The sequence below is a fragment of the Haliotis asinina genome, chromosome 7 (assembly GCF_037392515.1).
Source record: "Haliotis asinina isolate JCU_RB_2024 chromosome 7, JCU_Hal_asi_v2, whole genome shotgun sequence".
NCBI classification, from domain to species: Eukaryota; Metazoa; Mollusca; class Gastropoda; order Lepetellida; family Haliotidae; genus Haliotis; species Haliotis asinina.
Window position 1 is genome coordinate 28,314,413 of NC_090286.1, and position 24,509 is coordinate 28,338,921.

At 36.5% G+C, this 24,509-nt stretch overlaps 2 protein-coding genes across 2 annotated transcripts in view; one reads left to right on the plus strand and one right to left on the minus strand.

Moving 5' to 3' along the window:
• The window catches only part of LOC137292146 (trafficking protein particle complex subunit 13-like), a 176,475-nt gene that overhangs the window by 31,994 nt on the left and 119,972 nt on the right, over positions 1-24,509 (plus strand). The gene's annotated exons all lie outside the window — the stretch shown is intronic.
• The window catches only part of LOC137292145 (sodium-dependent organic anion transporter-like), a 38,947-nt gene that overhangs the window by 6,499 nt on the left and 7,939 nt on the right, over positions 1-24,509 (minus strand). Inside the window, exon 2 of the mRNA XM_067823685.1 lies at positions 9,757-9,928. Coding sequence (XP_067679786.1) covers positions 9,757-9,928 — 172 coding nt within the window. The remainder of the gene's footprint in view (positions 1-9,756; positions 9,929-24,509) is intronic.

The following is a 24,509-nucleotide window of genomic DNA, read 5'->3' on the forward strand; positions in this document are numbered from 1 at the left end:
TGGTAACAACCTCAGACAGCACTGTTTTTGTTCAGACAGTTCTGGTCCAAATATCCAGACAGTAAAGTTCTTATGTAGATGACCCGACAGTACAGTTCTTGTCTAGATGACTAGATGGTACAGTTCTTGTCTAGATAACCAGACAGTACCGTTCTTGTCTAGATAACCAGACAGTACAGTTCTTTTCTAGATGACCAGATGGTACAGTTCTTGTCCAGATGGCCAGAGGATGCAATTCTTGTCTAGATGGCCAGACCGTATTGGTCTTGATTAACAGATGGTACAGTTCTTATCCAGATGTCCAGACAATACTGTTTGTGTCTAGATATCTAGACAGTAAAGTCCTTGTCCATCAGTCCAGAGGGTACAGTTTTTGCCCAGATGTCCAGACGGGTCAGTTTGTGTCTAGATGTCCAGACATTACAATTCTTGTCTAGATGTCCAGAGAGTACAGTTCTTATCTGATGTCCAGACAATACAGTGCCTCTCTTGATGACCAAACAATACTGTTCTTATCTAGGTATCCAAACAGAACAGTTCCTGCCCAGTTGTGCAGTTATTTCAGTGCCCATATCCACAGGTCTTTGATTCAAGACTATGCTCCTGTGACCATGTCTCATCCCAATACTGGACCCAAGTCACAAGCACATAACAAACACTGAATCTTGAGTCACAACACAAAACATTATGAAGATAGTTTATCACATAAGAGAATGTACAAAACCAATTCAAATGGTTTTGGCAGAAACCACATCCAACAGGTTTACATCCCCCTATTCACCATAATTACAAATAACTCAGTATAATTCAGATATGTTTCAGTGTATTCCAATTGCAAAGATCAATGCTTATACTGTTGATCACTGGAATGTCTGGACCAGACTTGATTAAGTATGTATTCAGCTGGAATATGTAACAAAGTTAAACAACAAAACCAGTCAGATGTATTTACAGTGTATTTCTGATGTTTTTCTGAGATACTTCCAATGTATTTCAATGTTCTTTAAATGTATTTCAAGTGTGGGCATCATGATGAATGTCAAGATGGTTTCTCAGTTTCTATCTATTACATGTCATCTGAGTCTGAAATCATTAAACCTAATTCTGATTGGCCTTATGGAACATGTTTATTGCCACTGAAGCAGTGTTCGGAATGGATACTGTCTGACATGTTCGTTATCTCTGAATGTTGCTCAGAGTGTTGAGAAATGATTTATAATCTGCACCAGACAACTTACTGTGAGATAATTATTGTAATCATAACCAGATTGTCAGAAATCAGGGCACTGCTGGTCATTTGTGCCATGGCTCCCTGTTTTGGAGTTTTCAGAAGCTCATTACGGTTGTGTTAGAACAAACTGACATATCTGCTATGCTCTGTAGGTAGTTACTCCATGCCTGAACATTTCTGTGTGGGAGCTGACTAAATTGAAATTGTGTGTTGTGATAACTGTATAGTGTGGATCATTATTCAAAATATCAATCATTACATTTTCTTTCGTGATTTTATTCTTAACAGGTCTGTTGCTCCTATGTCACTGACTGACTCATTAAATCTGCAAAATTTAAGAATTTTTGGAAGCATTATACCTTATGTGGGGAAATGAACCCAGGCCTTTGGTGTGAAAGCAAATGCTATTACCACTAGTCTCCTTGTTGCTTCTGTTGGAACGTGACAAATAGGTATGAGAGACTACAATTTGTAGCCAATGTACTGCAGCGATACATTTATTCGTAATTGTGAAATGTTTGTGGTAAAGGTTGTGTGGTTACTGGTGCTACTTGGTCTGCCTTGCCACCACTAGTGTTCGTGCATCAAAGGATATTACATCCTCCTATCCATGGAGATTTGCTCCTAATGCCGATTTGTCTGCATGCAACTTTGGTCTTATGTTCTGCTGGCATCCAGCCTGGCTAAGGCTCAACAGCCTCCCAGCAACCTTTTGGGATGATAGAATGTTAAACTAAGGCAATTTAAGTTGTGAAGTTGCTGTAAGTGCGATTTAAGTAGAAGTACAGTCTCGTGAGATTTTAGATCAAAATTGTGCCCTCTCTGACTTCAATTATGCATGGTCTGAGCAATTTGGACAAATATTTTAAAGATTTTTCAACCCCCAAAAAACACACATGAAAGTCACATAGGTGGCTCCTTCAAAAGACCATAACACATGTACCTGCTACATCTATTAGTTGTTATCGATTTGGAAACTTTCAGAATACATTTTTGATTCTCAAGGGTTAAATTTGGCTCACACATTTGTAGTTAATATCCTTTCTGAGGTGTTGATACTGTTACTCGGCAGACAATGCCACAAGTGGTGAAATCAGTCATGTCTAAATGATGACAACATGCTGGTGCTAATTTCATGACGACTTAACGAAGGGTCTGTGAAAGGCACTGGGCTGTTGCTATGTAGTGGCACTGATGAAATTATTGCTCTAGATGGATTGTCCATTGATTTGAGCCTCAGTCTTTTGGGGTCAGACAGAATTTACAGTGACAAGATCAATAATAGCCACCTAATGGTGGTAGTTCTCTGCTGATAAATACGTCTGCGTAAATTTCAGTAAAGTGATCACTTTGTGACATTCACTGATATGTTTTTCAAAATGTCCTTGGAGATGTATGTTTTATCAGTATGCAAAGTTCAGGAACTGCTGAAATGAATCAATGTGTTCACATTCTTCTTGCCTTCAAAAGGCATTGCCATCTCAGCAATTATCTGCCTTGGAGCTATCTCCCTTTCAATATTGATTTACAGAAAGTGAAATTTTGTCACAGGCAGAATCATAATTTGAGTTGCAAGTCTTTCACAATCCTTTTGCTTAGACCCAGCGGTATCTTCTATTATCTGATCAAACCAACCAATGAAATGACACAGATCAGTGTTGGCAGAATAACACGGGATTTAAGATTTTCACTAAACCGAATCAATATAATGTCCCCGATGACATTTAAATGTCATAGATGTCTCCTCAGCCTTCTATTTTCTGCATTGTTTGCAGATTTAAAATCCCATTTGTTTTATCATACTAGAACAGAAGCATGACTATCAGTTATGTTTTCAAAATTTGGTTTGTCGGTTTTTGAAACTTGTAAATGAAACAGATCAGAGCAGCAACATGGTGAAAGACCAAACACAATATGAACCTCATGAAGAGTCGTCGCAATCTTGTTTCTATCCCAGGAATAACTACGAACTTTCAGTGCCATTATATGGGATCTTGTCATTTAAGATTTATGTATGGATATCATGAAAAATTAACAGTGGCCAAATCAGCTATTTTCCACAATTTTACGCAATCTGTATTTTTCTCTTGCTTATTGTCACCTTATGAGATGTCTGCACTAGTAAGAGAACCACATGTGCCTATTGAAAATGATACCTACTTTGACAATAATATTTTAGGGAAGATACTTTTGTTTTCATTATATTTTTTTTTTCGGATAGTATTAACTTGTATGTAGAAGGGATTAAATGCTATGTTTATTTAGACTGATTTGTTGATAATGTATTGATTGGTTTGAACATGTTGAGCTGGACCAATGGTCAGTGATAATATACCAACCAATTCCTATGGATAACATAAGATGACCATGTATCCAGTTAATCAAACTATCTAAGAAATATTACTTGTATAATCAACCAAATTTTCTTCACCCCAAGCAACACCCCACCTCATGCCCAATGCACAACATAATTCTAGCCATAAAATGGCAGTGTGTCTTGATCAGACAGTCCAGAGATTGGCACTTTGAACAATGAACCTCATCATTGGTGCACAGTGACATGAACAGAACCGAGTCTTCACCTCACAACCAAACATATTAAGCCACCTTTGTAAAGTGCAAGGCTTGCTGGAGACTCATTTCAAGTTGGAATCCCCAGCGGGGGAGCTGAGGTTCACTGAAAATTAATCCACAAATACCAAAAAAAACAATACAGATACTCGAGGGACATATCAACTAACACAAGTTTCCATATGTGTTCTGACTTTGAAACGTCTTCTTGGGAAATAGTTCCTATCTGATATTTAAGAAATGAAAGAAATTTCAGTTGTACCAATATGTATGAGCTCGTACCTAAGGGACACATCAGGGTGATTTGTGATACTATCTGCAATTATTTATTGACCTTTGAAAATACAGTGACATGTCCCATTCATTATCAGCCAAGTCTTGGTTTAGCCACATTCGCCATTTCTGCATGTCCTCATATTTACCTAATGGAAGCCATGAGCCTATGTTGTTTCTAGCTGTACAACCAGATAGTGTCACACAGGTTCCACTTCCAATAATGTCAGGTCACTAATGCATAGTATCTATGTAAATTGGTGCGATTACCTCGACCCAATTAACACTTCGATGGTTTTGTCTCCCTGTTATCTCTCAGCATGAGTTCATCGGTGTGGAAAACCAAAGATTGCCACTAAAGTTTGACCAAACAACATGCTAATGTGCCTGGCATTCTCCATCTGCTAGTGTCTGACTTGGGCAATTTATACGTACTGGACACAGGCCTTCAAGAAGGGCCTCATTGTCTTTGAATCTGTTAAAGGTCAAACAATCAGCCATGATTCCCATGGAATGAAGCGTAGGGTATATACCACCTATACTACGTTACTCTGCCATGCTGGTGATGCTGGAGATTAGTACAATTGACATATGTGTTGTTCGTCCTAACTCAGAGAAATTATTTATACAACTACATCAAAGTGAACAATACCAGCACTTATCAGAAAAACTCATCAGAGGAACTGTCATGTAGCAGTAAAAGTTAAGCCGTTGCATCATGAAGAAAATAAAAGAAATTTGGACCTGTTTGTGATTATGATTTGATCTTCAGGTGCATACATTATATTTTTGAAGTTTTCATTTAGTGCTAGTTTGCTAGTTTAATAGTTTACTTCGCTGATGTTGAATGTCTATATGAGCAATTCTTTGTTTCAAATCCATAATAAATAGGTTTCTGTTCAGTGTTGGGTAAATGGGCAACTGGAAGAACTGTTTCATGAAAGAGTGTAAAATCTGAGTTTCAGCTACTGGAATTATATATAGTCATCATGTTAATTCCTGAACTGTTTAGCGTTCCAGGGGCCCACATTGATTGCTGACATGAACAAGAAATACTTATGAGCATATTAATATTATTTAGATGAAATACCACTCAGATGAACTCTTTCTAATCATTCAAAATTATGAATTAAGTTTCTGATACTTCGACATCATAGTTTCCCTTTCAGTTCAGCTATTCTTTCTTTATGAGAAATACTTAATGCTGTTAGAGAATACTAAAGCTTCACTGACGCCCCTTGATCTGGCCTGTAGCGGGGAGAGTGTAAATGAAGGCTGAGAATAATGTATCATGAGTTGAAATCGAGCAATTTCAGCAGGGATTCCTTTCTACCAAACTCTTGTTAAGTTCGCACATAATACTGGATGATTTTAGAATGTTCGGCATTCATCCAACAGATCTGCCACTTCACCTCCATATAACATGCAAACTAATTTGGATAGTGTCAGTTTAAAACACTGCGGGTTGATTGTTCATCATATGCATCGATCACAAACAGTTTTACTGAAATTGATAACTGCCTCTTTCAACTGTTTTGGCATCTTTATCAATGGGCGTTGTTAGCAGTGGCTTTCCTTCTTCAAGAGTTGGTTTATTATGAGGCCATTTAATGCATAGATGCTAATATTTTTATGTTTCAATGCAGCTTCATTTATTTCATGCTTTTGTGAAGTTATTTGTTGTGTTGAAGCTGACTCTAAATGCTGCTCAATGGAACAAGTGACTGTTTTGTTGTGGCCAATTTTGCCTCATTGCACCCTTTCAGCCATAATGGCAGAGAGAGTGTACTAAATGGGTGGTAGTGAAGAGAGTAATTATTGACATTGCTAATTAATGATCGGATCATTACTTGTCTATTTCACTATGCACTTGCACATTTCAGTAGGTGTGTTTGGGTTGTCAGCCTTGTTAGCTTTGATTTATGATGGGAACTTAAAACGGTTTATGCTTGGATATTTCGTTTGTAATTACAGGGGTAGGTTTAAGAAAAAGCAGTGTACTTGCCCCTTTGCCAAGAAACTGAACAAGAATAAACTGACTGGTGTTAAAGAACATCTGAAGACTGCAACCAAAAGTTGGAAACTGATTGAATTAAAGAATTGTCAGAATCTCATTGACTACACATACAAAACTGAAACAAATATTTGAAACTTATTGATCAAATGCTTTGTATGTTGTCTTACGCTACTAAGTTCCTTCTGTAAAAGGAACAGAACCTTCTGATGAGTAAGAACATATGCATCTTTCAGCAGCAATGTGAGACTCTTCAACCAGTAGGAGCATCTATGCTTCTTTGTAAAAGACTGACCCAAACAATGTAATGTTAAATCAGATGATACATAAAAGTGTTTGAAACTGTTGCATTTAACTGCTTCAGTACAATATTTCATTATTGTAAGTGACCCACGAAGATCCGGGTTAGAATTGATCTTCAGTAACCTATGCTTGTCATAAGGCAACTAAAGGAATCAGGTGGTCAGACTTGCTGATTTGGTTGACACATGTCATCAAATCCAAATTGTATAGAACAATACTCAGTAATGCTCATGCTGTTAATCACTGGATTGTCTGGTTCAGACTGTCATCATAAAGCTGGAACATTGCTGAGTGCTGCATAAAAACTAAACTCATTACTTATTACTCTTTATTAACTGTTTATGTTTATGTGAAAATAGTTCTCAAAAGTATTTACATTTTCAGATCCTTTGGTAATATCATATTTAGAGAAAAAGATCTGTAAGTGTAAGGTATTTAGGAATAGTGTAAAAAATGCTTGTTTCATGCAGAGAAATGGTTTGAACATGAGTATTGACTGGCTATGGGTTTGTGCAGCAACAGAGAGCATATGAGTACATCACACTATTATTGTGAACATTCTCACGATGAATTCTAATCTGAATATACTGAGGTATTTGCATCTGCATAAACAGTGTTTGTCAGCATTTCATTTATAGACATGGGCAATGATCCTTTATTCAGAGGGACAGCTTTTAAATAATTGAGGTCGGTGAATTAACTGAAGGTTGGTGCATATTGATTCTGTGACTATTGTGGACATCAATTTCTCTCTTGTCCATTTCATCTCATGACCGTATGTTATTTTGCAAGACATATAATCAGACATCCATACTGAGATAAGAGTTGATGAAAATTGGTTCTAGAATTGCCGGACATGACTGTGGATAAAGGAGAGACAAGTAAAATCAGTGGCCATATTGACCAGGTCATTCCTGAAATTGTTCCTGCATTCGGCTATTACTTAAGGTTAATGAGGTCATCGCATTGTAAAGCTGGTTCCAGAATTGAGGAAAGGGAGGAGCTGGACTTTGTTTGGTTTCAGACACTGATTGGGAAGACCTACTTGTTAATCAAAGAGCACCCGCTATTTATCATGATGATGATGATGATGATGAAGAAACTGTACATAAACACATTTTTATAATGTAAGGCATATAGGGATATAGTGGCAGTCCAAACCTTGACAGGAAACCTTGCAAACACATCATTTGGTCATTTGTGCAAATTGGGATTTTGATTATTTTTTTTTGCTAAATCAAAATGCCCTCTGTCTGTGATATTTAAATCATTGGATGTATACTGATATACTGTTATAAGCGTTTGATGTCAGAGGGTGTATAATGTATCATGTGATATCATGTATATATTAATATACATTTGTATCCATGTGAAATCAGATGGTGTGTAGTTCCCATACTGTTGTATCCATGTGATAACAGGATATATGTTAATATACCATTGTAGCATGTGATATCAGAAGGTGTTTACAATTTTCTCCTATTTTCTAAACTAAAACACTGTTCAATGTTTTGTAACTGGCATCAGATTTATTTTGATGCAAACATGTAAATCATTATAAGAAAACTTATGCCATTGATTAAACATTTATGCAAAACTATTAACATCATGAGGAATTTGATAAGAATGAGTAAGTGAGTTTAGTTTTACTCTGCACTCAGCAATATTCCAGCTATATTGCAGCAGTCTGTATATAATCGAGCCTGGACCAGACAATACAATGATCAACAGCATGAGCATCAATCTGCGCAACTGGGAACCAATGACATGTATCAACCAAGTCAGTGAGTCTGACCATCCGATCCCGCTAGTCACCTCTTATGACAAGCATAGTCACTTTTTATGGCAAGCATGGGTTGCTGAAGGCCTATTCTACTCCTGGACCTTCACGGGTCTTAGTAAGTGACGGGAGCAGTAGAATACAGACAATCCCACATTATTTCACATATTTTGATTATCATTTATGAAAACATGGCTGAGAAATTTATTCTGACAAGCCAACAATTGTCTTTCAAGATCTAGTCTGGTGCCAGTAGACTGTGTGTGGGGTGAGGGTGTGTGTGCGCGTGCACGTGCACGTGCGTGTGTGTGTGTGTTTACAATGACAGTAGGATGGTATGTTGTTCCTCTTTGTGTGTTAACGTCATGAAATCAAGAGTTAGTGTCTGATTGTATAAATGATAATTCAATTCAAATTAAAAAGGAATCCCAGTGACCTGTGCATTATGAAAATCTTGACACATCTTTTGCATTGCATGAAGGGCAGTATGTGAGGAAACATTGCTCAGGGACTATGAGACAAACTACATGAAGTTCAGTAGACTAATACTCAGACTCTGTATATATTATTTTGAAGGCAAGAAATAGTCCTGTTTGAATTGAAAAGGAGCCAGGTGAGACTGGAGATTCGGAACCTCAGGAAATTTAGACTTGTTTCATTTAGGCTTTACATTTCAGGAGGGCTAAGCAGATAGGGAAATAATGTGGTTGGGGACTGTGAGACAGGCTACTTGAGGTTCTCCTGAACTGTTGCCTAGAGGGTTGGATGGAGTCTAACCATGAACAAACACACAAGGCAAGGTACATAGCACAGGCAGTGATTACTTTCAGCACAGTCCCCCTTGCTGTGTTGACTTGGCAGAAGACTTCAACCGCCCTGTGATTAAGTTTAACATTAGCTCAAGTGAATACATAGTGATCAGGAACACCAGCATATCTTCATTACACCCAGACATTGCATTAGCTTTGTAATTTATTATAACCTTTGATCTACTTGATAGAGTTAGGGTGTGTGTAATGTCTGATGGTCGAAAGTCATGTTGGTGCAGGCTTTGCCATTCTTAGATCTCTGTTCCTGTTAAGATATATAATGAAGAATTGTGATACAGAAGTCTTTGGTGGTGATGGCCTACAGGTCCTGGTTCTAACACTCGTGATAAAGTCCAACTGGATCATGTTATTTGCTTTGACTACCTAACTTACTCACAATTTTCTTTATGTTGGCTAAGAACATGAATGGAACCCACCATTAGATATTCTGGAAGGAACCTGTGATTTTGTGCCTCCTTATTTTGATTCATACATGGTGGATGAAATAGATACTACTGCAATAATTAAGCATAATGTTACTGGGTTATTACAATAATATATCTAGCTATTTCCATACTATCCCCGTAGTAAACTCAGTGTTTTAAATTACCTACTGGTGAGGTTTGTGTTTGCTTTCATGGTGATTGCAGTGTTAAATAGTATTTACTCACTCTACAGTATAAGAAGATTTGATACTAAAGAGGACCAATCAGAATGCTTGATTGTGAAATGTCCTGGTAGAATATTGTTCCCATCATGTCGGGGAAATACTTACCTAACATTGCCACGACACTTATCATATTCATGGTGAGACTGAGGGGAGCGTCAGCATCGCCGATCATTACAGCCACGTGCCCAAGGCCGCCTCCAGGCACACATGCCACACATAGTAATCCAAAACGTATATTTTTATCGACAGGTAGCAACATCGCCAACCCAAATGCCACCTGGAACAGAAGGAACATCACACAATGAGTATTAAAACTAGTAATATGAATTACTCAAATTTGAGCACATACTGATGGAGAGTAATAAGGAAGCCATTGTAAGAAGATATTATGTCACAGTGTTCTGCAGAAGAATGTACTGACATTCCATTCTACTGCATAGAGGTTGATAACATTTCATTGCATAATTTATTTTGTTGCTGTGACCCAACACCATGATGACTCTGGGTTGAAAAGGGCACTAGAAGCCCATGTATTGGATTATGTCATTTATTGCATGTGATCATACTCGGCTGCATTGATCACTTTTCATATCAATCACTGGATTGTCTGGTTGACTCAATTGTTTAAGGGAGCGCATGAATATATCAAGAAATATTACCGAGTTTGACATTAAACATCCAAGAAATGATATCAAACATATAGCAGAACTTTATTTTAGAAACTAATGAATCAATGACAATAAATTGTGGATTATCTGTAGAATTTGGAACGGTGATTTGGAGGTTTGCATCCAATATTGTGCTAAATTCAAGGCTGGAGGCATATGTTTTTACTATCCCTTTGATATTTATACAAACTTTTCAAGATATCAAACGGGCAGCAGGGTAGCCTAGTGGTTAAAGTGTTCACTCATCATGCTGAAGACAGAAGAATTTGATTTCCCACATGGGTACAGTGTGTGAAGCCCATTTCTTGTGTCCCCCACCATGATATTGCTGGAATATTGCTAAAAGCTATGTAGAACTAAACAGACTCACTCACAATATCTAAACACTTGAACTGCTGACAGAGTTAATTTCCATGAAGCAGAAAAGGTTTCAAATTTTATAAATGTCATCAACTAAAAGTGGTCAGAATATGTACAGATTTTTTTCATCAGTTAGTACCAAGGGACAGTAATAAGGGGCAAGGGTTAGCAAGTTAGCAGGGATGAAAATCTAACAATTAATTTATCATAGCCTAGCAAGAAAAGTGGTAATCACCGAGTTATTCTCAAGAGTCTGGGTAGAGTACTGTGCAAGGTGCAAGGACAATTTGGAAGCATGGCGTGGTGGGACAACCAGAAAATGTGCTAGGTCAGCACTTACAGCCCCTTAGGTTTCAAGCTGATAGATTTTCACAACTTGTACATTTATGAGGTGTTAGCAGAACAACAAAATAGTCCTCGGGGACCAGGAACTGTCAGATTTCATGTGATGATTTTGTGTAGTGTTTGCTGCGATTGTCAAATGATTAGACTACTGTGCTTGAAGGTAATGACATTATCCCAAGGAAAGTATTGGTCAGTTGGCTGGAAATTCCTCATTACTCTACAGTCACAACATTGCTAGAATAACTTGCATAATGCTGTATAGGGTATAATGCAGTTATAACGTAGAAAGAGGATATCAGCTGTGAGAAATGCAGTCACTTCAATTCACTTTCTTTATTTGGTATAAAGGCCAGTGGCCCATGTACAACATAATGCATAATAATCATTATAGTGACAGATAGGAATTTGTGAGTAATAGAGTTTCCTTAATAAACTTTACAACATTAAGTCACTTATCCCTTACCAAACACATAAATATTTTATTCATACGTTTACATCTTTGCTGTAACCAAAGTTTTGGTTTCTGATTTGGATCAGCAAGATCACCATATTCATAATAGTCCATCAAAAAGGTACTACAAGTTTAGTTACGTGAATCAAAGGTATTGACAGGGGCTGCACTGTTTGAATGTAATGACATTGTTTCAGTGAAAGGTTTGCTTTTTGAAAACTTTTTGTGTCACTCACTGTTGTTATGCCACATGGGCCTGATTTATAGCCCTCTTATAATGTATATCTCAGCAGTTAGTTGGTGCCTTTGTTGCCTTTGTTCCACATATTTCAGTATTTGCTACTAAATCTGCAACAATACACTGTTGTTGGGATAAGTATCATGGTATATACTCTTTGGTTTACCATATTTTTATTTAATACAGAGTGCATACAGTAGAAGAATCAAGCACAATATATTGGCTAGAAATGTTTATAGTTTGTACCATAAGATAAGCAAATGATAAACAGTCTTTCTCCATGAGGAGAAATTACATAAATGCAATTTAAACATAACAGTTGGCTGAGGATAAAAAATGAACCTTTAAAGGACTTCTTGTAGTATTAGGCAATTTGTGATGCTAATACTGGGCAGCATAAAAATAAACGATAACATAACAAATGAGACCCAAGTTCTATGGATAGTCAACTAATCTTTATTGCAATGAATCGTTATTGCAATAAAGACATTGATTATCCATAGACCGTGGGTTTTCCTCATCTTTCCAAATTTAACTGATGGTAAATATCGATAATCTCAGTACACTGAGGAACGCAGTATACTTTTGCAGCTCTCCTTGTCACAGACATTTCATCAGTTCCAGATCAAGGAAACTTAAACAGTCCTAGTATGTTGAAGCTGACATGTTTAAAATTCCATTTTGCTTAAGTAGTTTGAAACCCCTAAAGACGTCCTTAACCATTCGTTGAAGTAGCCAATGAAAAATGTCTTCCAAGACCAGTCAAGTGGCTCATTGTCATTCTTTGCACCATCTGTCCAATCAAGATGCCAGGAAGGGGACTGGGAAAAGCTCTCTAATAGTCTTAAATATTACACTAGCATTTGATCTGTTTAACAGAAAATGCTCATTGGAGTCTGGCCAGTCTATATTTACTGAAATGTAGAGACGAAAAAGAATTTTGTTTTGGTTAAAGGCTCATGTGCTGTAATTTTGTATGTATTCCTCAGATCTGGTAGGTTGAGCTGTTTATGTTCATTTTGTATTTATTCTTGATTTGGGCTAGATTGGGTAATTAAAGGCCCTGATTATGTGTATTAGGATAAAGGTAAGCTGAATTCCTTATGACCAAGGATTTGAATAAGTTCTAAGGATAGTGTTTCTTCTATACGTTATCGTGAAAATGTATATGTAACACTGAGTGCATGAAATCTTGTGTGTAATAAAGCATCACAGGCCTAGTGGTAAGTATTATCATATCCACATCTCTAATATGAGTGCAAAATATGAACATATATCTTGTTTGATCTTAACTTTTAGTACATTCATGTTTTTATTTCATTGTTCAAAGTTATGGTGATGATAAACAGAACTTCTTTGAATGGCAATTAGAACCCATTTATCCCTCCATCATACAGTGGTTCAAAAATATTTTGAAAAGCCGCTTGCCATAGGGCAAGTGACTTCAAGAAAGTATCTTGTCCTAACTCATTTTCCACTTGCCCTGATTTTATGACGCAATGCATGATGTTAATGTTTACCCGAGTATTTATCGAAGAGTGATAATTTCACTCTGTACTATCTCTACTTTATTATTAGTGCTAACTTTAATAGCTTCAGTATGAGCAGATATGAAATGAAATCCAATATTATTTGCAGTTTGAAACCATAAGTGGAAATTATCTAGTAGTCCATGGACAAATAAGATACCATTGTTTGATTGCCCAAAGTGAAAACTGACCTGTCCCGGGCATCAGGCGATGGAATTTTTTAACCCCTGTCTTATCTTTACTTATTAGATGTAGTATATATATATTTACTGAAATGATGAATTTAGCAGCTCCAACCATCATTGATTTGAACAAATTTGATATTGTTCTTTATTTGGACTGATGGAGCGTATCTATTTGGGTGTATGGCAGACATTTTATCAATGTTGTCATGAGCTATACATGTAATCTTGTTTTTCGTAAAGAGAAATCAAAGTGATACGGCTTTGACCTTTAAGTCAGTGTTTTTAGTAAAGCACTTGAATCTTTTATTATTGCTTAATGTTGACAGATGATCAGACCAAGAAAAAAATCTTTACATGTGGATTTCTGGAAACGACAACAAATTCCTTCATGAATATATACATGGTTGGAGATTTTAGTAATTTGATTTGTCACAATTGTATAGAGTTGATTATGTTGAGAGGTGAGACTTGGGTCTACATTTATCTGCCAAGTCTCATTGTTATCCTTACTTACACAACCAGGTTAATTTAAAACTTTCTTCTTACTCTATGGATCCAACCCCAGATGAGACTCTGGTCAGAGGGATGAGAATAGCCACCATTCTGAAGAAATACATTTTAACCCAACATCCCCATAGTGCAATGAACATCGCATTCTGAAGAATCATTGCAGCTCAGACCCCCCACACTATGAGCATTTTGGGTTCTATATGATGAAGTAGATGTCCCTACCATCGGAAATATATTACATTTATCTGAGAAGTAGAAAACTCTGCCTGAAATATGAAGATTATTGATTCTTTAGGGTTGAAAATCAAAGTCAATAAAATGTCTGATGAAAATTTGTAATTTTTCCTGAAAAAACGCTTAATATCAATAAAAAGTTAAATGTGCATAATTTTTAGATCAATGAAAAAACACAGCTGTTATATTGCTGGGTACTTGAGGCCAGATGAAATCTGTTTTGGTCAAGTGAGAAATGAGTTATTGACCAAAGATGTGCGATTTCAAGAGAACATTGTAGGAATGTTGTTGTGGAAAGGACATGGAGTCACGTTTTGGATTAAGCTGAGGTCATGTTTCTGTATTCCAGTTCTAGGACTGTCCAATTCTTAGCGCCAACTTACCATTAAACTTTGGAGGGAGGGCGTAAAGAAGAAATAACATTGCATTTAGAATGGCCTCTTGATTGCTTTGATGAACCAGATATTGAACCCAGTGTTAGAAAGTAAACTACTGAAAATATGGAAGAAATACTTCTCACGGAATATCCTTGACAAATGCCTTCAGTGTGGAATATTTTCATGAGGATGTTTTTAGGAAATTATTCTTTTTAAAGTTCATTTTAGGTGATATTCTAAATTAGTAAGAATTCCTTTGCCAGTAAAGGGACAAAATCAATTTCTTTGAAGACTGAATTATTTTTGCTTCAAATGAAAGCCAGATAATGGTAGAAAATGGTAAAAACATTATCTCGTTTGTTGTGAATTTATTATTTTGTTTGGAAAGGGCTATGTAAATTTTAGAAGGAAATTCCTTTTGCAGATTTTGTAATTTAAAATGTGAACAGACTGAGTGAATTTCATGAGAAAAAGACAATACTTGAGTCCTAGCCCAGTAGGCAAAACACGAAGGATAATTTTTAGCAAGAGGAACACCAAGTACCAAGAGCAATTCCAGATGAAATTAAAATGTCATTTAAGCTATTCATCTTTAAATTAAATGATGTATATTGGAGTCTTAATATATGTCATGTAGTCTGGAAACTCAGCACAATGTCTGCGATTCCCATGAGTCTCTGTGATGGCATTCTTCCACTGACACACTGCACTGTTCCTTGTTTCTGAACACTTTATTGCGTGAGTGATATGCTGAATGTGACTTCATTTATTTGCACAGGTAATAACTGGGTGCGACCTAACACCTGAATACCTTGTAATGAGTCTGTGTAGAAATCCCCTGCCGCCTAGATTAGTGCTAAGTGTTGTCTTGATGAAGTGCTTGTCATGTGAGGGAATTCAGTACTGGACAGTCTGGCGACCGTGTTGCTGTTGGCTATAGAAAAATATAGGACCCTGAGTGACTTTAATGTGTAATGTTAAAAGATAGAAGGATGTTATTAAATGGACACAGAAATAACATTGTTATTGCATCTCAGTGGACATACAGATACATTGTTCTGATTTCTTGACTAAAATTGTAATGGTCCTGTATTAAAGTAAGTATCAAATCTTATAATTCAGGATTGTGATCCACAAAGGGTACATAATGCTACGACCTGTCATAACTCCAACTAGTTTACCATTGGCAATTAAATGTCATACAGTTAAATGTCATACATGCTTTGTTGATTGGGGCCCTTATGGGCTCTTTATATTTATAATTTGTTTGTGTCTCTGGTGTTGAAGGTGAAGGCAAGGTGTTTGGACACTTTGAACAAGGTTTATGCAATATTTCTAGCTTTTATTAATAATCTGAATTATAGAATCTCTTTCTATGACTATAATTTCTTCATGCGATTTGTGACTTGATGTGGGTGGTAGGATAGTCTAGTGGTTAAAGCATTTGTTTGTTGCACCAAAGACCTGGACTTGATTCTCCACATGGGTACAATGAGTGAAGTCTATTTCAGGTGTCCCCTGATGTCATATTGCTGGAATATTGCTAAAAGTGGTGTAAAACTATACTTACTCACTCAAACACAGATGATGGTATATCTGTGATATGATTCACTGAAGCAATGAAACATCATAGATATATTCATGGGAAAATGTTGATTGTCACAGAAATCCAAACAATGTGTGAAGTAAAGTAGTTTGTGAGACATATGGTAACCTGACCTTCTGGACTATCTTGATTCTAAATTACAGTAAACAATACAATTTGTGACCATGAGGTTATAGACAGGGACCGGTGTCAAAATGTTTTCTTCATCTCAACTCTGACTGTTTGATCATAGGAATTCAATATAATTTACCATCAGATGTGGGGAGAGCATTTCCTCATCAAAGGATTACTATTTTGGGATCAATCAGTTCCATGACAGCTGTGATTTCTGGTCAGGCAGGCAGGATTGGTAACAAGAATGCATTTTTCTGCTGTTCACAATTGGATTTAGTTCTGATTGGATAACAACATAATGGATGTGCGACTTGTTCAAGACATCATGTGTGACTTTAATAGTTTGTTTGTTATATATATTGAGGGACTAGCTTGAAATTGTTTCCTGGTCCTTCAGGAATGTATGGTCTACTGTTGGTAGTGGGGTGAGGAAACTGGTTATGCATATTTTCCTTAAGCACGCCTACTCTTTAAGTGAGTGAGTGAGTAAATGAGAATGGTCTCATGAACAAACACTTAAACCGCTAGGCTATATCCTTCTATGCATGGGAAGGTTATTTTTTTGTATGTTTTGTGTCAAGTATTATTGCGAAAAGCCAAGGTGACCTTGACCCATGATAGGTCCTGTTTATATATTAGTGAGTGAGTTGGGCTCTATGCCGCTTTTAGCAATATTCCAGCAATATCACAGCAGGGTACACCAGAAATGGGATTCAAACATTGTACCCATGAGGAGAATCCAACTTGTTTTTTTGTTGTAACAAGTGAATGCTTGAACCTCTAGGCAACCCCACTACCCATCATATATATAAGAAGATGGTGGATTTGGGACTAGCAAAGGTGTCCACTAGCTTATGTCCTCCTCACCTAGGCATCTTTTTCTTAATGGGTGACCAGTAAGGTGCTTGTTAGCATGCCATTGGAAATGTAGTCCTGAAGAGGACATGACCGTAACCTGTTTCTGATGTGGAAACTAAAAGTATCAGGCATCCAGAATTGGATGACTTAATTATTTATTGGCCACTTTCATAAAGTTGCAATATTCCTGAGAGTTACCTAAACCATACTCAACAAATCCTCACTCATTTTGCAAACATCTGGTATCATTGTTGTATCTCTACAGTATATGTTCTTGAATTCTCATTTGTAATATGGTTGGACTTCTTGTGATTGAGTACAAATACTCATTAAACAAGTCTGGGTTATCAAAAAAAACTATTTTTTTTTATAAGTAATATATTTATTTAATTTTCAAATCATCCGGCTTTTAGAAGTGTTATTTTGAAATGGATAAAGAAGAAAGATTTTTTACAGAAATCTGAATCATGTACTAATGGTATTTTCCAGATAGGCATCTGCTTTTAATAAAATGTTTGCTTACATTTAAAGTCTCTATACACACACAGTGAATTCTCATCTAAACTGCCACAGTTTACTCATAAACAGTTGAGAGGAAAAGTGTGGGTAAACGTTCCAGCAGACCACTCTCAAACTGCACCAGACGAAACGATGTAGCATTTCAAGTATATGGATGTTGCTAGTTTATCAGAACCCTCAGCCTTATAAGTGGCTGAGTCAATAATCACCAGAATTACATCAATGCCTATAAAACAGGCATCTATCACATAGTTTGCTGCAATCCCGCAGAAGAGATTACTCTTATTTTGCAAATGGCATGTACATAATATTAGTAATGGCATGACTGTCTCAGACTGTTTTATCTGTCAAAAAAAATAATCGGTTTTCAAGTCAGTTTGATTCCTGTAATGTATTGACATCCATTCACTTACTGATAAGTGGATAGATTGCTGGTATAATTACATCTCAGTTTGTCTGCCTCACCACAACCTGTTGGACGTTCCAGTCATGTTTCAGCCATTTTGTTATTGACCATGGTCTGTCTTTCTTTACCTGTGTATCCCTTGGTTGGCTTGTTTCATAAGCATAAACTCAAATTACATGAAATCAAAGGCAAACATAGCATATTCTCCCCATAAAGAGATTATACGGGTTTAGATTTCCACCTAACAAACATTCATCATTCTACAGATCAATATCATCCGGTCCTGCAATTCCGTAATTCAACAATGATGTGTGGGCGAATATTGGGTCAAAGACAAGCTAGTTATTGAGGTAATGTGGAAATTGGCCTCCTTGGATTAGTTGTCAGGGATATGTGCCTGTAGACATGGCTGCCACCTTGAGGCAAAGGTGTCAAGGGAGAGAACTGTGTACTGACAAATTGCCTGACAATTACATCTCTAATTTGTACCGCATACCCAGAGGGTGTTTAGCAATTATCTGTCTCTCAAGTGCCTTGATTTATATCAGTTTTGTTGATGGAACTTATTCAGGGTTCCAAGAGTTAATCCCACATGGAATTGTGAAAGCTAGTTTAGATGTGTAATGGTATTTCAGCTTTGTCGAGAAAACTAGCGTTTATATTGTGTTATATGTCTCGTCTTGCCTGGAGTGGCTTGTCATAGTCCTTGATAAGGTAAAGGTTAATGTATACACTATCATCCGCGTATGACTACTACACTTTAAGTGGTCAATGAATATTGTTCAACTTCATATTTACACCCTTACCCAAACTTATAAGATAAGAACTTATGTCGAGGAGCTCTTGCCCTTTCTTAGTATTTTACAACATCAGCTTACGGAATAACAGAAGATAGGCAGTAACAAGAATATTTTCCTTTCAAACTAAGGTATGAAATAAACCTACAGCTTTAGCTCAAAAAGCATCATGCAGAAAGAAGTCAATATTAAAATAATTGCAATAAATCAGAATTGCATTTGTTGTTTTTCATCAAAGTCAATATTGTGACATACATTTGTCCTATTTTAGGACTGATAGCAAGGTTAAATTTTAACCAGTATTTTGATTTGCCATATGAATTGTGACAATGGGAATGAAAAGGTCTTATCCTCTGCAAATAAAGTTTCAGAATAACAGAAGCCGATTATCTAGCCTGAGGTCCATTTGAGCAGACTGCAAGCTAGGAAAGAACATTGCATCTGGGTCAGCTTGTCTGTCTGATCATAAATACATGGCATTCAATCTAAATAATCTCTAATTGCTAACTGGGTGTATCAACTAGTATAATCTATTAATCGCAAAGCCTACATGTGCATCTGGACTGATGTTTGTGATTTAACTGTATTGATTTCATTCAAAATTATACTGAGATAGCACCAATTTCACATTACTTTCATGAACTGATTAGCACCACTGAAAAGGTATGTGAAGTGGCATGGTTACATAGGTAATCTAGGTTTCTGGGATCTGTTGGCATTGGTCCATGGGATCCACTAGTATAGGTAATATGGGTTCCTTGGACCAATTGCTATTGGATCCTGGGACCAGTTGGTATTGATAGTTTCTTGAAACAGTATTGGTTCCAAAGATCAGTTGGTTTAGGTTCCAGGGACTGATTGGTACAGTTTCCTGTGACAGTTAGCATAGGTTCCTCAGACCAACAAGGTCTGGACTTGGTTGAGGGAGGCAAAGAGCCAGGTTGGGAGGTAAGAACCACGCACTGCCAACACCTTCCTCAATCAAAAAGAAATAAAGTGTTAAAAAAAAAACGAAAATAACAAAACAAAAAAAACCACCTTCCTCACTGTCACATAGCACAAGCAGCTACACATCGGTGCCAAATAAATGATGTGCAATTAGTTATTGTCTAGATTATCATCAATATTTAATCGACCCAACATACTGTGTCTGTGGAAAATTGGCTTTTGCAATATGACATGCCTGTAACTTTGTTCTTTGTTATATATCAAATATATTATAGTGTCCATAGTACAATTGGCAAAATTGATACATCATGAATACATATATTACTTTTTATGGTAGCAGGTTAGCCAAATGGTTAAAGCATTTGCTTCCATCAAGTGGAAAGCCCAGGTTCTATTTTTCACATTCAATGTATGAGGCTCAAACAAGGCTTTTCTTGGTGTATTCTTATGGAATATTGTGTGGGCTGTGGGGTAGGCTAGTGGTTAAGGTGTTTACTTGTCATGCTGAAGACATAGGTTCCATTCCCCACATGAGTACAATGTGTAAAGCCCATTTGTGGTGGGCTCCACTGTGGTGATATTATTGGAATATTGCATTTAAGAGTGGCTTAAGACCAAACTCACTCCCTACAACTCTCGGTGTTGTGGGCCAACATCTTAAAAATACCAATGATATGTGAAGATAAACCACAAACTGATATTAGTAACTCCAAAAGTTCTCACAAATATTTTTGAATGGTACATAATTTGAACCCCAAAGTGGTATTCATAAATATTTTGAATACGTACTGGATACCACTGCTTCTTCCCAAACGGCCATATTGACCCACTGAGTGGGCACAGAGAGACAGATTCTGGTAAACATTGCAATATCCACTGTTATCCGCTGAATCTGGCTTCATGCATATTGCATTCGTTTAATGTGAGTTATCATAAAAAGAATATACCATTATTTGCATTTCACCTTGGGGATGCCAAATAAATCAAGTTAATGAGCAAGGGAGAGGAGTATAACAGGAGATGTGACAAAACCAGTTTTGTGATGTCAAAGATTTTGGATTATTTAATGTGAGACAGATGAGTTATCAAGACACTAAATTGTCATTCATCTAAATGACAACATTGAAATACCATTTAAAACACTGACAACTAAAGAAGATGTGTGGTATTTGAAGTGAGTGAGCTTCATGCCACATTTAGCAGTATTCCAGCAATATCACAGCAATGGTTAAGACATCGGCTTGTCACACTGAAGACCCAGGTTTGATATGGGTACAATATGTGAAGCCCATTTCTAGTGTGTTCCACTGTGATGTTCCTGGAATATTGCTAAAAGCAGCATGAAACAAAACTCACTCAAACATACGGACAGATTTAACTCTCAAAATCTAATGCTGAATATACAGTGTGTAGATGACATCAGAGATGTAGATTTATCTGACAAATATGATACAGCCCTGAAAATAACCACAGCATCTGCTGCCTAATTGGGTCACAGCTGTGTTTAAATTTTCTGATTGTCAAAACACAGTGAGATTAATCCATCATGTCTGCAGCTCATTTCAGAATAGCTGTTAATAAACCATTACTCTGTTTTGGTTTTAACCTACTCATCATGACACAATGCTTCGATTACACAAACTATTTGACCATTGGGTTGGACCACTGAGTTGAACCCCAGGAGTGGGTTGATAATCGAAGTGTTCCACGACATGAGTTTTGATCACCTTAATGCTGTGATGGTTTCATGGAACAGATGTTGATCATTATTGATGACTTGATAGAACTGGTGATGACTTTCTTCATAGTGTGTCTTGCTACTGACATGGCATGGATACTTCCCAGGCAGTTGTGAAGGAAGTGTGCTCTGGTCCATTGACTAGGTTATTGCTATCAGTGTAGCACCATGGGTATTTCAAATGGACACCTTGCTTCAAAATTATGTTCAGATCTCTGTGATGTGAAATATGTTGATTTCTTTCAAGTTTTGAGAGGAGATTTTTGCTCAAACTTACTTCTCCAACATTTGTCAGTAATTAACTGATATTTTGTTCATGATTATCAATTTCTTTGAACTACATTGATAACCAGCCCCAGTGCCAATACATTTCTTGAGAAAGTGGTGATGTTAGTACCATCCATATTGAAACATTGCAGTGAACAAAAAGACTTAAGTCAATCCTGTTCTCACATATACTACACCTTCAGGATTGAGGACTTAACTCAGAGTTCAGATATTCCGCCTCTACTGATTAATGGTTTGATCATGCAGTTGTTACCCAGCTGCTTGACAGTCGACACGTTATGAATGTTTTCTAAATCAAATGTTCAAGCCTTTGTGAGTGCAAATTCAATTCAGTAGGGACACAGAATAATTTCACAAACTATAATATGTATATATCCATTCCTACAACAATATAGTATTAACAAATGGAATAATTTTACATAGATATTGTCAGGTTTATTTTACTTCATGTATGTATATGTGATAAAATTATTCCATTTATTAACATCATATTGTTAGTGCTATGGAAGCAGTGACTATATTTGCCTTTCGATTATTTATTAAAGTCCACCTAGATAAAGCTTCTGTGATCAATAAGGGATAATAAAAAACAATATTGTTCATAAATCACATGATTCTTTGTTACCGCCTCAGTTTGTGGATAGTACTGAATCTATTCACTTGAAGCAGTGTTCGTCATAATTACAAATGATTGGTCTCCAAGAGTCATCCATTATACAGCCTCAGATGCTCCATAATATAGAGCAAGAGATTTTCTCTGTATCTGTGTGCCAAATTGAATTTTACAACAGTATGTGATCAGGAATGTGTTTGTTCATAAATGCCCTTGTGGTTAGGGTTGTAATTGAAAAGGATATGTCCTTTGTTGGGTTTTCATGCATTCTTTTAGGAATAATTTGGCAGTCATGATATATATTTGTCAAATGTGTACAGAAACTTATCAACCTTAACCCTCATCGATGGTAGAGGTTTTCAAGCTCCATTGTGTTTTATTGGGTGAAATAATAATTCAACTATTTCCTGTTTTGCATTACATGATACTATACAATACGTAAACGATAGCTATAAACCTCAGCTTGCAACAGTTCTACCATGAAATGAGTAAACTTTTGATTGTTATTGGTTAATTAAAGTCATTCAAAATGCAATCACTTAATACAGGATTCTGATTTTCTGTTATGCAGTTATACAAAGTAATGGACTTGTTTTCGTTTTTTTTGCATTCAATCAAAAGGAGACAAACTGAAATTGAATCGATATTGCAATGTTAATGTGCAGGTAGTTTTACACGAAATTTCACACTTGCCAATGAATTTGCTGTGGTCAAAAGGATTAATGTAGTGATACATGGAAAAGAAAGTAATCTCTAATCTCCTTTTTAAAGTCATCAATGTTGAACTTCAGTATCTCCCTTTGGATGGCATGATAAAGGTGTATTCAGGTGTGACGTATCATGTTGGGACTGTAGTAGCATGTCCACGTGTATGATATAATTTCCAGGTGTGTATTATCATGTCCAAGGGTAGAGTATCTGATGTTCAGGTGTTTAGTAGCATGTCCAGGTGTATAGTATTATTTCCAGGGGTGTAGTATCATTTCCAAGTGTATCATGTCCAGGTGTATAGTATTAATTTCAGGTATATAGTATCATTTCCAAGTGTATCATGTCCAGGTGTATAGTATTAATTCCAGGTATATAGTATCATTTCCAAGTGTATCATGTCCAGGTGTACAGTATTAATTTTAGGTATATAGTATCATTTCCAAGTGTATCATGTCCAGGTGTACAGTATTAATTTCAGGTATATAGTATCATTTCCAAGTGTATCATGTCCAGGTGTACAGTATTAATTTCAGGTATATAGTATCATTTCCAAGTGTATCATGTCCAGGTGTATAGTATTAATTCCAGGTATACAGTATCATTTCCAAGTGTATCATGTCCAGGTGTATAGTATTAATTTCAGGTATACAGTATCATTTCCAAGTGTATCATGTCCAGGTGTATAGTATTAATTCCAGGTATATTGTATCATTTCCAAGTGTATCATGTCCAGGTGTACAGTATTATTTCCAGGTATATAGTATCATTTCCAAGTGTATCATGTCCAGGTGTATAGTATTAATTTCAGGTATACAGTGTAATTTCCAAGTGTATCTACTATCATGTCCAGGTGTATAGTATTAATTCCAGGTATATTGTATCATTTCCAAGTGTATCATGTCCAGGTGTACAGTATTATTTCCAGGTATATTGTATCATTTCCAAGTGTATCATGTCCAGGTGTATAGTATTAATTTCAGGTATACAGTGTAATTTCCAAGTGTATCTACTATCATGTCCAGGTGTATAGTATTAATTCCAGGTATATTGTATCATTTCCAAGTGTATCATGTCCAGGTGTACAGTATTATTTCCAGGTATATTGTATCATTTCCAAGTGTATCTACTATTATGTCCAGGTGTATAGTATTAATTTCAGGTATACAGTATCATTTCCAAGTGTATCATGTCCAGGTGTATAGTATTAATTCCAGGTATACAGTATCATTTCCAAGTGTATCATGTCCAGGTGTACAGTATTATTTCCAGGTATATTGTATCATTTCCAAGTGTATCTACTATTATGTCCAGGTGTATAGTATTAATTCCAGGTATACAGTATCATTTCCAAGTGTATCATGTC